This window comes from Rhinolophus sinicus, linkage group LG02 (assembly GCF_036562045.2).
Source record: "Rhinolophus sinicus isolate RSC01 linkage group LG02, ASM3656204v1, whole genome shotgun sequence".
NCBI lineage: Eukaryota > Metazoa > Chordata > Mammalia > Chiroptera > Rhinolophidae > Rhinolophus > Rhinolophus sinicus.
The window spans coordinates 74970868-74983965 of NC_133752.1; the positions used below are offsets into that span (position 1 = coordinate 74970868).

The window sequence follows — 13098 nt, forward strand, 5'->3', positions numbered from 1 at the left end:
AAGTAACTTTTCTGTACATTGTTTTCCATGGTTTTGCTTGGGGGACCCACACCCAATCGTCATCCCTGGGAAGACGTGGGAAAGGACACCAGCCAGCTGAGCACATACTGCCTCCCTCTAATAAACCCAGTCTCCTCCGATTGCTTCCTCAGTGCTTTCTGAACTAATCCTTTTCTAGCACTGTACCCAGTCGCAGTTTCAGTTGTTCCTCTTTTACCCAACGGTGCTAATTTTTGATGAAGCTCTTGTCCTTGTTTCTGATGCTTCCTGTACTTTTGTCTCACATGGCAATTTTATTTTTTTCTGGTTACCTCCTTCAATCGTTATTGGCAAAACTTGGCCACTTTCTCAGGAACTTAAAAAAAATTGCTGTATTTAAAAAAAACCTAAGAAATTCATCCTACCTAAAAAGATGGAGCCATGAATTAGCTGTTGACTTGCAGGCAAATTTAAATACATAATGGGGACAATCCTGGAAGGCTTTTCTGACTGAAAAATAAAAATACAGTAATTTTATTAAAAAAAATCTTTTTTAATACTTATCAAAACTACCCTTCTTACTAGAGTTAACATGCTCCACTTCATGATTCTTTTAGCTGGATAAAAGTGAAGGGGTCTTTTATATATCACTGGGGATATAAAAAAGATATGTTAATAATGCTATTAAAAAAGATAGACCATCTCAGACTATATAGTTATGTGGATTTGAAGGTTTTATAAAGCAATACAGTTTCTAAAACTAGCAATTACAACTTCAACAATTTTCTTTACGTAATGGTAAAGTTTATTTCATTTTTAATAACAATTAGAGGACAAAATGTTTAAAATTTGCAGTTTAAAACATGCACATTCACGAAAGGCCAGTGACACGTAACACTGCATAGAACTGAATATTACTCAACTTTAATAACTATTTATAAAACACAGTGCATTGAACATTGAGATAAACAAACCTGAGAAAACTACTATAATCACAGATTCAACACTCTCCACTCATGCAGCTTCACAATTTCTACTGGTTTCAGCAGGAATGGTTTTTCATGGAGCTGAAAATACTATTTTATCTTTAATGCAAACTGCAATTTTCCATAGTAGCTGCCTTCCAAGGCTGCCTTTTTCTTTAACCTAATAAACTTGAAAATGTGAAAAATGAAGCTTGAAGTACTAAAACAAACAACAAACAGTATTTACTGAATTTATGGCTTCTGTTCTAGAATCATGAAACACAAAAATATTTATTGTTTTTTTAATATTCTATTCACATATTTGCAAGAGCAGATTTACCTATGGAAAGTTGCTGGTAATTCAAAGTAAGCAACTATGAAATCTAGCTTTTTTTCCTACTTAAGGAAGATTTATTTGCTGAGAAGTTTTGTGAGCTTTATTAAGAAAAGTTCTCAGAGGCAAGCTAAACAAAAGTTTCAATTAAATTTGTTCAAATTTGTAAAATAATTTACTTATTAAAAAAAGTTGTGCCGAGGACCAATTAATTTGTCCACTGAATATTAAATTCCAGGTAAGCCATGACAGAATTTTATAAGGCAGAAATAAACATTAAGATTTACAGCAATAGCCATGCATTGGCCTAGACCACTTTAAATATTAATTCATGCAAACCATAAATCTATCAAAAACACAGCTGCTCTCATACAGAAAATAAATCCAGATGGAAAATGGAAAACATTTATTTCCTTTCCTTCAAAATTTATCTTACATTCCATTTTAATAGCTGTTGAAGGTTAATTAAAATGCAGCAAAGTATAACTAAGTTTCACAAGTGACTCAGTTATTTTAATGTGAGAAAAATCAGACTATGGTCTCTTTAAGAGGCATTACAGAAATGTTCATCATTAAAAAGCATTAATTAGGTACTGAACGGCATGGTGTTACATTAAGCAATTGACAAAAAGAGTTCATAGGCCTGGACCACAGGAAGTGAGAGGGGTGGGCATTTTCTTGATTTTGTAGATGATTATGAGATTATAGATTTACTTGATATAAGTTTTAAAACCAGGGACTATCAAAGGGCAACTGCACAAAAATAAACACTAATGACTATTTAGCTTTGCAATAATGACATTTTTATAAATAATTAAAAAACTACAAATATACAATCTATTACTCTTAGACTAGTATTCATTTTCTGAAAGAATGTTTTAAATGACAGATTATAAGTGATGTACAGTGCACACAATGCACAACAAATTATCATGTGACTTTCATATTGGATATTTAGAATGCTGAAATGCAAAATTAAAATATAAAATGTAATGATCAGAATATTGATTCTTGAATGCATTTCCCCGACCCCCCCAAAATTAAGAGGAATCACTGATTCCATTTAATGACAATACAATTCATGTCAATGGATAATATTGTCGAGCTGACTACATGTTTACCTGACTTGATTTGAAAAAGTTTCCCATTAACTTTGCAACACTGCTGAAGTAGGCTCATAGCAAACATAGAGTGGGGTGTGGGAGGGTGGGCAGCGCGTATATTATTTTAAATTTACTACATTCCTGAGAAACAACATTTTCCTGCTGATAATTTCTACTATATAGCATCTTTCAGGGTGTGAGACACATATATACAGAGGGTGCCAAAAAAATGTATACACATGACTTGTATTCATCTTTTGTTATTAGTATATATTGAGCATTACAATTTTAATAGTTTTTTTCCTTTCTTAAAATGTGTACAATTTTTTTTGCACCCTCTGTGTGTGTGTGTGTGTGTGTGTGTGTGTGTATATATATATATATATATATATATATCATTGAGAAAGTTCATACTCAATATCAATGTGTACTATTTAATGTCAAAGAAGCAACTCCCAGCTTTTCAATGCGAAATGAATGAGGAGTTTCTGCTGTAAGTAGTATTTTCTGAATTGTAAACATTGTAAAGCAATGATGTTAGCATTTGCCAGAGTCCCTATAAGGGACTTTTTAACTGAAGAGCATGTGTCCTTTATTTCAGAAAATATACATTAAAAGTCACTTGAACTGTTTATTTTAATCCTGGTAAAACTTAAATTTTTCCTCCTTAGGAAGGTTAAAAAAACAGAGGGTTTTCTCTAACACTCTAAAGTCACTGCAATTGCAGTATTGTGTTTTAAGTTTTACCAAGCAGGTCACTCACTCCCTGCTGCCCACCCCCGACTCCCACTCAAGAAGCAAAGAAACTGACTTAGTATTGATACTTCAAATATAGGGCCATGGGACAAAAAAGCATCAATTAGTCATATTTTAGATCACGATCCTATACCTTATTAACCATGAGTATTCTATTCACGTTGAAGAGCTCTACAGAAAAACATCCATGTTTCAAGATCAAACTTTTAGTTTTCTTAAGTCAGAAAATTCGATTTTATTATATTCATCATATTTTGATATTAAAATTTTGAGACGAATGCCACTGGTGAGGGGACGGCAAATGGAAGCAGCTGTTCTCTGTAACTGCTATTAGGTTTTCTCTGGAGGAATGTATGTCATTCTTGTTTCTTGACTTTTGTGGTTTGACTTCAAGTCTCACCACTGGGAGGCCCAGAAAAGCCGCTCTAAATACACATTCGGTGGACAGTTAAAGGCTGTGACTTCAGAATTTTGAAGGCGATTTTACACCTGTGGTCTTGCTAGATGCTTTGATTCACAATTCTCTTAATCTGAACCCCGAATGGGAAGGGCCTGGGAATTGAAGTGTGTCAACTCCTTGCCCCTTTCAGGTTAGAATTATATACGTGTTATAGCCTCTCTTACTTGTAAAAAATGTGGGAGGCATGCTTAGAACTAAATAGCTAAAAATGCAGAGAAGGAAAAGATAAATAGCCTAATTTTAAATCTAGACTGAGAAAAAGAGTGAAGAGAATGTGAATATATTAAACTCAAGGAGTGATTTGGAAATCACTTCTCAGTTCTAGTTGACTTTTTTTTTTTTTTTTAAAGCAGAAGTTCTATCTATTTTGCTGGTAATTCCACTTAAAGGCAAACAGGCTTTTGAATAAAAGGCAAAAAGTTTGCTGCAGTCTCTGAAGTGTATCTGAAAACTAGAATTCCTTTTTATTTTTTTTCTAAATGAAAGCATTATTTTAAAAATAGTGCAGAAAACTGCTTGTGGTTTTTAAACAGCCCCCACGATTTACTGTTGGTGGCAAAAGAGGCATTTTCAGATGTCCTGAAAATGCTGAAAATAATTAAACTGAACATAATGTTCAAACCTAATCAGGATGAAAAGTGTGTTGACTGTCAAGTTCTAGGCTTGAGTAAGATAGGTGTTTTTAAAATGGGGAAAATGTACTGCTTCTTTGTCCCAATTAGCAGCCTGTGAATAATTTTGGGAACTGCTTGACAAGTGAACTGTGAAGTAATTCTCAGTCTTAAATACAGGGCAGTCAGCATAACACAGGGTGTGCTACATAAGACAGCAGGCATCTCTAGTTGGAACTAATCAGGAGAATGAAAACAGTACAAAAGCCCATGCACTTACCTGACATGGTATTTCAAACATCTCGACAGAAGCATTAGAAATCCCACATGAATATGTAAGCGTATTTCTCATACGAGAGAAAACTTTAAGACAAAATGACACCACTCAATCTACAGCAGAAGCCAGATTTTTAGAAAAATCTAAATGATGAAACCTCATTAGAAATGACTGAGACGTAAACACAGTTTTAAAAATCAGTAGCATAATGACAGAGTCACATTACCACGTGTGCCCTCTAACTTTAACAAATAAACAAGACAAACAAGAAAAAAGCATTTGTAAGGCCGAAGGTGCAACATCACAGATTTTAGTAGCAAATGCCTTGAAATACTCATTTTGTTTTGCAAATCACTCTTACATTTGGAAAGTCAAGCATGCAGATCTTACAGTAGAACTGGAGGTAAGCTTTCTCTTAAATTTCTGGGCAAATGACTACTGAATGAGAAATACATTTATTGAACTTCTTTGGCAAACATTTATCGAGACAATTTTTTGACACAAACACTTATTAATGTCTTGTTTAGAAATTTTGCTCAGTAAGGTGAGCCAGTTCCTTAAGAATGCTGGTTTTTTCTTCTTCAGCATATTCTGAAATCTAAGTCTGGAAATCAAGAGTCCCTTTAGCTTATTACCATTTTAGAGTTTTATAATGGTTGGTCACCTTGTTGTATATCCAATAAATTGATAGCTACAGCCTCCGAGTAACGGCTTAAGAATACTGACCTATTCTCAGTTTAAGAAAGCACTCTGGCAAGATACAAGATCATTTTCAATTTCTGTTTACAAAGACTTTGCAAATACTTAAAAAAATCGGAAAGAGATGGTGTTACAGTAGAGTTGCACAGTGCTTATGTCTATAATATACATGAATCTGACCGTCAATCAACCAGATGAGCTCAGATCCACCTTTCCCCTCCTTGGACCAGGGTGGAATTGGTCAGCAGACTCCGGTGAAGACCTGGGTGCTCTCCTTAGAGATGCAGCAGAGCCTGGCAGCCCTCCCCATCACCATTCATCAGGTCTCTGCTTTGTGGTATCATATGCTCTAATCACTTCCGACTGTGAGACGATTCCATTTTCATCTTGAGAGAAAGCATACCCGTCTGTAAGTCAAAGATAAAATAGAAATGATCATCATGAAGTCACTGGAAATCTGTTATTCTGAGTTCTGAGTGCCCATTTTCTACCTTGGACAACGAATACATCCGTCCTACCTTCAAAAGCAGGAAGACACTAATTTTTAATGTCCAGAAAAGACACAGACGCAAGTGCAAAATGAAGAGTGGGATGACTGGTTTAGATTTTAGGAGCTCTGCTCCCTAGATGAATGAGCAGGCACTCTCACCCACACCCCCTCAATTCTCCATTTAACACCTCACGTCCAACCCATGTAATTTTGTCTTCCTGACTACCAGAGGGGTGGAGGAGTCTAGTCAAGTGGGAACATGTAGGTCCACGTACATCAGGCCATCGGATGAGAGGGAAGGAAAAATAAAAGTGAGCAGGAAATAAGCACATATAACTGTGAATGGTGGAAAAGTGATCTTCTTCCCTCAGACAATATTCTGCTTGGCTCTGGGCACCTACAAATAAATTCACTCAAGTCCCACTGTGGCTGGAGGCAGTGTGTGGATAAGAAATGACACCCAAAGGGGTCACATCTTTAGAAAAGGCCTCTTGAAGTATAAAGAGCAAAAACATTAAACATGAATATATATAAATAAAAATAAATTATATGTAGAAACAACATGAAACAAAAGATATATTACTAACAGAAATACATTTACTACGGGCTTTATATATTATATTCTTTTTTTTTAGATTCTTGAAATGTTAAGAGGGCATGACACCTAGTAATTTCTTACAACTCTAAATGTTCATAAATATTTTTGAAGGGGAAATATATGTTTGATTGTGCTGTATGAAAGCTGAAAAGGCTCTTGCAAAGTTTTTCAAGTAGAAAAGATAACAATACAGAAGGAGCTTTTAAGAGTTAGATTTATTTTAGTGGTTCTTTATAAGATGTAAGGAAGCAAGGAGCATGTGGAAATATTTTTCTTTAAGTGAAAGCAGCAAGATTTTAGAGTGCTTTATCTCTTCTGCTAAAAGTGACATGCTTGTGGTCAAAGGATTCTCTAAACATTTATTATTTATGTAACATGTTGCAAAATACTAAAACTTGTTTTAGGTGCTAATTTAAAATAGTTAAATATCCCTAAAGTCAAAACACTCCTCTCAGAATGCCATGAAGTAATGGCAGAATTAACAATAAAAAAATAAGAACGCAAATACTTACGGAGCAAGTTTTGTTGCAACGACTCAGACCGGTACAAATTTACGTGATTCTTCTTAAAGACGTTCTTGAGCAGTTGTGCCCTCTCTGTGAGGCTGCAGAGCAGGTGCAAACGTGTGAAATGAATTATCAGCTCGGCAGAGACCCCAGTGTGCCCACAGGACCACCAGAGAGACTTCCACTTAAACAAAAGATTGCTTGAGAAATCTGTAGCCTCGTGATTGCTTTTTTACCCCAATTTTCTCAGCTGATGAGATTCCAAGAGTTTAGATAGAAGACTATTTTGTTCCCAGCAACCCAGTCAAAAGATTTCTCCATGCCCCGGTTATATTTAAATCAAATGGAGATACAGAATCTGTATAATGCAATTAATAATAATAATTTAAAAAATCTTCCAGTAGTTTATTAATTTCTAAAAGCTTGGTTGACTTACTACATATATTCTAAACATGCCATTTTTAGAATGAAAAATTAATAATTACTATATCTTTTTATACATATTTTGGTGCACAATATTGTTTTAGTTATGTGACGAAATCCTAAAAATTACACAAAAGGAAATTTCATAAACCTTTTAATTAGAAAAATTCCATTACCACTCTGATATGGTATGAAATGTGTTCCTTAATTTCATTTTAAAATAAATTATTTTCAGAAAATAATTACACTAGGTAGAATGACAAGAAAAAATATTTTTCAATAAATGTTTAGAATAATCTTTTCCTTGATTTGTTCCTTAGAAACAAATCCATGTAATTAATTATGAAACTTTTAAAAGCACATTGCAAGAAATAATGCATCTGTTTTTTTTCACTGCATGTGGAACTTTGTCTTCAAACAGTAGGAACCCAAATATTTGTTGAATACATGAATTTGAGTGAAAATTCTCAAATGTACTTTACAACATCATCAATCCTCCCAATCATGCCATTTCTCCATTGGTTGATTTATAAAACTTTGCTTTGATATCAAAGAACATAATAAGCATGAAGAGCTAATAAGTAATCTATATGTGTGGCAGCAAATGTTTATACAACTTTGTTTTAATCACTGGAACTGACTCAGTTGAAAATTTTCCATCTTGTATGTTCCCCACTATAAAAGCTTTAGTTAAATCGCCGTAAGTTATGTTAGTTCAGTGTTTTGCCAATTATTTAAAGACCCTGAAATGGAACAATTTTTATCATATGCGGAAAAAAAAAAAAAAGGATCCTTTGCAAAATGAACTTGTAATTACACAGACATTTAGGCTTTTGCTGAAGTAAAATATTTAGAAATGTTGACATTTGTACTAATCTTCCTCCCATATTTTTTAAAGTCTAGGGATGTTAACTGGTATTTATTAGACATACTTTATTGTCACTGTGAATTAGCTACATTAAGGCAAAAAAGCTAATTAATCTAAAGCTCCAGTGGTTTTGCAAATACTTGTAAAACTTGTTTTTGCCAGTGAAATAAACAGAGACGGGGAAGGAGAAAGGACCATTTTCAGTCACTTTTCTACCCTACTCTTAAAATGATCTAACATTACAGACCCCAGGACCCTGAGGGACACTGAAATATGTCACTGCTTTGAGGAAGTCAGCAACTTTAGCAGCAAGTGGTCTGATTTTCTTAGCAGAGCCTTGCAGGATGGGGTGCTGGGAAGTCTCCGCTGTTTAAAATCGACATGACTACAGAAGACTAGAGGATGGCAATGTACCATTATATAGCTGCTTCTTCCCAAAACTCATTTTCCAGGTTTCAGGCTATCTTAAATGCATCATACTTTAATATCATGACATTAACATGTTAAGGCAGACATGAGAATTTTGTCTTTTATATTATGGCAACTTAAATATATAAGATAAGGTACTTTTGTTTTGTAATGGTTCATATAAGGCTACGTTTTCACTCAGCTGTTACATCAAGTGAACGTCTAGTGTTCAAAAAAAGAGCAGTAAGAAAGTCTTTCTTCTGAAAGGAGCACCTTACTGTGGAAAGAGCATGGGCTTGGCAGGCTTCCATTGGTTGAATTGTGAGTCTGTTACTGATCCTTGGGCTACCTTAGGCAAAGCTTTCTCAGCCATCTTACGTATAACAGGACAGTCCCCGACCCTCGGGCTGACGTGAGGACTCAGGTTGTTGTACAGCTTACAGCACAGCGGCTGGCACTTAGGAAGCACCCAACACACGTCAGTCCCTCTCACCCTCACCACTCCTCAGTGCCCAAAAAATGTATTATAAAAAATCGACTAGAACAGAGGTCATCACAAAACAAAAGTTACTTTGTGAGGATCATTTCTGATGCCTTGGTTTATATTCAACATTAGCTCAATACGAGGTGTCTATTGTTACACATGAGTTTAATTTATAATGCCCCCCACTACACTTCCTTAGGAAATTACAAGGTTGTTTTTGTTTACTTTGCCTTAGTTACCTATTACTTTAAAGTCCCTTCTAGAGAATGTAAATGCCATTTACAGGAGGGTGCTTAATAAATAGGGATGATGAGTTGTATTTTTCTTTTTCTCCTATTATTAATTTACTTTATTGTGGTGACATTGGTTAGTAAAATTATATAGATTTCAAGTACATTTCTATAATTCATCATCTATATATTGCATTGTGTTTTTCTAGTCCTATCGTACATTTAGGGAATACTCATCATGTCAAAATTATGCAATTCTGTGCCCCTGATGTTTATGGGTACTGATATTACTATCAAATCATGTTACAAAATATACTGGTAACATATTAATTATTAGTAGATCTGTTAAAAGTTCAGTTTTTGTTGAATAGCTTAATATAGGGTGAGAAGAAAAAAAGTCTCAAAAATTCCTTCTCATTAAAACCACATCTTCTTCATACCACTTAGTCAGTAGTTTTACTCAATCTTGTATGGTCTTTCATTTACATACCAAGCTATGCAAATTCTGAATTTGTTTAATGGAATTACAGAACCACCACTTAAATACTTTTACGTTATTTCCAAGCTCACAAAAATTTTGCAATTCAGATATTGGGTGGAGGTGGGACGGAAAGATACCATGTTTTAAAATATTTCATCTAGAAATATTTTTAAAAAGTAGAGATAAAAACCCATTTACTATCCTGGAACATGCTGTCATAGGTATTTTCAATGGTAAATTTGCATTTGCCTTCACATTGGGTTGCCAAGCTATCTTGGTTGACTCATTAAAATGGATCTCCGGAAAGTGAATAAACTTTCATTCATAAATGTTTTAGTGTGTTGCATGTGACAGCTGTCCTGTACTAAGAGGCGGTGGTGATGGTGGTGGTGAGACAAACATGAGCCTAACCTCTGCTCTGGAGGAGAGACTATTCCATCGTTCTGTCACTTTCTTTACAAATGCTGGATAGAACCACCATCCCAGTGGTGACAATAGGCTGGGGGGAAACATTTGATATGTCCTCCCATCCTAAACCCCTATCAAGAAATTTATGTAATACTGATATAAAATCCAGTGTGAAAACTGATAAACCTAGTTTCTTTTCTATTAGTTCTGGGGCAATGTTCAAATTGCTTTTCAAGATAAACAACACAGAGAAAGCTGGGAGAGACCACCATCACCATCCACATGACCAGATTATCTGACATCCACACTTCCTTACTCTCTTCTTTAAAGCTGAGGCTATGGGACAAACGAAGGTGATGGGCAAATGAATGAGGACTGACCTGAAGATCCTGGGCTAAAATTCTTTTTAGTAATGGCTGACAATAATATGCTGGCTAATGATGGATATAAAAAATCATGAGTCTCATTATTATAGCAGCCTGTCTATAGGAGACACTGCTTCATGCGCACATGCAAGGTATCCAAAAATGGATGTCATTGCTCGTCTCCAATGAACTCATTGTCCACAGCCCTTATTTTAATCCTTTGGGTTTTTGAATTTACAGTTCTTAAAATTTTTGTTTTGTTTTAGAAAAAGTAAGCTGTTACACACAACTTACAGAAATAATACCCCCAACTGGGATCTGAGAGGCCCCCCAAAATAAATATTTCTGCTACAAAATGTATAAATATTTACACTATAGGAAAAAATCCCCACTATTCATGTCCTTACATTTATAGAACAAATGGTTTAGGTTTTTCCAGCAAATACCGTGTTTCCCCAAAAAGAAGACCTAGCTGGACCACCAGCTCTAATGAGTCTTTTGGAGCAAAAATTAATATGTCCCGGTATTATATTACATTATATTATATTACATTATATAAGACTTGGTCTTATATTATATTAAAATAAGACCAGGTATATTATATTATATTATATTATATTATATTATATTATATTATATTATATTATTATATTACATTATATAACCAGTGTTATAGTATATTAAAATAAGACCGCGTCTTATATTAATTTTTGCTCCAAAATACGCTTTAGAGCTGATGGTCTGGCTAGGTCTTATTTTCGGGGAAACACGGTATTTCTATATACCTATGGAAAAAAATTGATTTTTGAAGTTTTTTGGATTTTGGAATTGTTGATGCTTCAGCTCCCTAATGTTGGAGCATGTCCACAATAAAGTTACAGCAAATAACAGGGTCTCTCACAGCTTATACACCATTTTCTTAATAAAAAATAAGCCATGGCTACATAGTGATCAGGGGTAAGGGTTGGGCTTATTCTCCCAATATAACTTATATAATTCTATGTTTGTATGTATGCTATTTTTAGTGAACTACCCACAGGTCAACCATCTATTTACCACCCACTACTCCATTATTCATTCATTCCTCAGTTCATTCTCTTGACCATTCATTCATCTATTCAACAAATATTTTTCAAGTGCTGCTATGTTCCTGGTGCTATGCTCGGTGTTGGGTTGCAGTTAAGACTAAGACAGAGGCCTTTCCTTCAAGGAGCTCCATCTAGTAGGGGAAACAGAGTAAATAAATACATTATAATATAATGCAATAAATGTAAAAGCAGAAGAATAAACAAATTATAGAGATAGCAGAATAGGAATTAAATTTTATTGGTGAAAAGTTGAGGTAATTGCATCTGAACTGGGTTTTGAAAGCTAGGAATTGGACTGCCCAGTCTGTAAGAGTGTATCTGTTTCTAGACAAGGGAACAGCCTATGCAAAGACTGGGAGGCATAAAATAATGTGGTGTTTGGAACTAAAGGAAGTCTAATATTGCTAGAATATATAGAAATCACAATTTATCCCTCCCTCTTTGAAAGTGTAGATAAAATTAGGTAACTTTTTGAAATTTGACATTGACCTCATTCTCCAAGATTCCTAAAACAATCCTGGCAGTAAAAACCAATCTGATAATTCCTTAACTGCCTTAGAATGCAGTTAGTTTAATATGAAGTCTTTTCCAGCTAGCTGCTATTTTTCTCCTTTCACAGATCCTTTTTCTTTCCTCTCCTCTAGCTATCATCTGGTGGGAAGACACTATGTTCCTGCTGACCATCAACATCCTTCTGATCACCGATGGGCAGCAACAGCAATATGGGGGTATGTGTGGTACCAGGGGTGTTTGTCAGCTAACAGCTGACTCATTCCACAGTTCTTGAGAAAAGCTGAATAGCAATTTTAGACAAATGAGCTATGCAGCAGTAGGAAATATATCTGATGCATTTTCTATGGAGAAGTTGGTGGGTTTTTAGGGTGGAATTCACTTTTTTCCTTTTAAGCTCTCTGACTTATTTCATTTAGTGGAAAGGCATACGTACATCACAGACTCATTGAATCTTTAGGACCAAGAGGTCATCATATTGAACCTTCAGCCTGATTTATGAATTGTCAAAGTCACCGATATATTACAAACCACGGAAACGAAATATCCACAGAGAGGCTTAGTGTAGGTTTTATTAACATAAATATGGGAAATTTAGTCTTGAGAGCAGTAACAATATAATCAATGGCCTTTCTCTAATGATTTTTAATAAATGGTTTTATTCACAATTTTGTGAACTAGAACTCTTATCACATCCCTTTTACAGCTAGAGTAAAAGAGAGAGAGAAAACATTTACTGAGGGACTATTTATGCCCGGCAATGGAAGAGCTGTAGATTTTTAGATGAAGGGACAGAGATGGAGGAGAAGGTGAAGAGAGGACAATACCTAGACCTTGAAAGTAGGTATCATCATTCTCATCATATATGCAGGGATGCTGATTTGGAGAGGTCAAGGTCTCTGCCATGTCAGTGCGTGATAGGCTGTTTTTGTTGCTATAGCATGTTCTTGAACAGGCAGCACAAGGAGACGGAATGGTTAGGAACAGGGGCTCAAGAATCAATTGACATAAGCACAAGGCCCAGATCTGTCACTTTTGACTGAGAACTTAGTCTC

General features: G+C 35.0%; 1 protein-coding gene across 7 annotated transcripts in view; it reads right to left on the reverse strand.

The window, feature by feature from the left end:
• Positions 1 to 4779: 4779 nt before the first annotated feature.
• ATP8A1 (ATPase phospholipid transporting 8A1) overlaps positions 4780 to 13098 on the reverse strand; it is a 212651-nt gene continuing 204332 nt past the window's right edge. For all 7 annotated transcript variants that reach the window (XM_019754167.2, XM_019754168.2, XM_074324626.1 and 4 more), the window contains 2 exons: positions 6785 to 6876; positions 4780 to 5591 (listed from right to left, as the gene is read on the reverse strand). In XM_019754167.2, the coding sequence (XP_019609726.2) occupies positions 5494 to 5591; positions 6785 to 6876 (190 nt within the window). In that variant the 3' untranslated portion in view covers positions 4780 to 5493. The remainder of the gene's footprint in view (positions 5592 to 6784; positions 6877 to 13098) is intronic.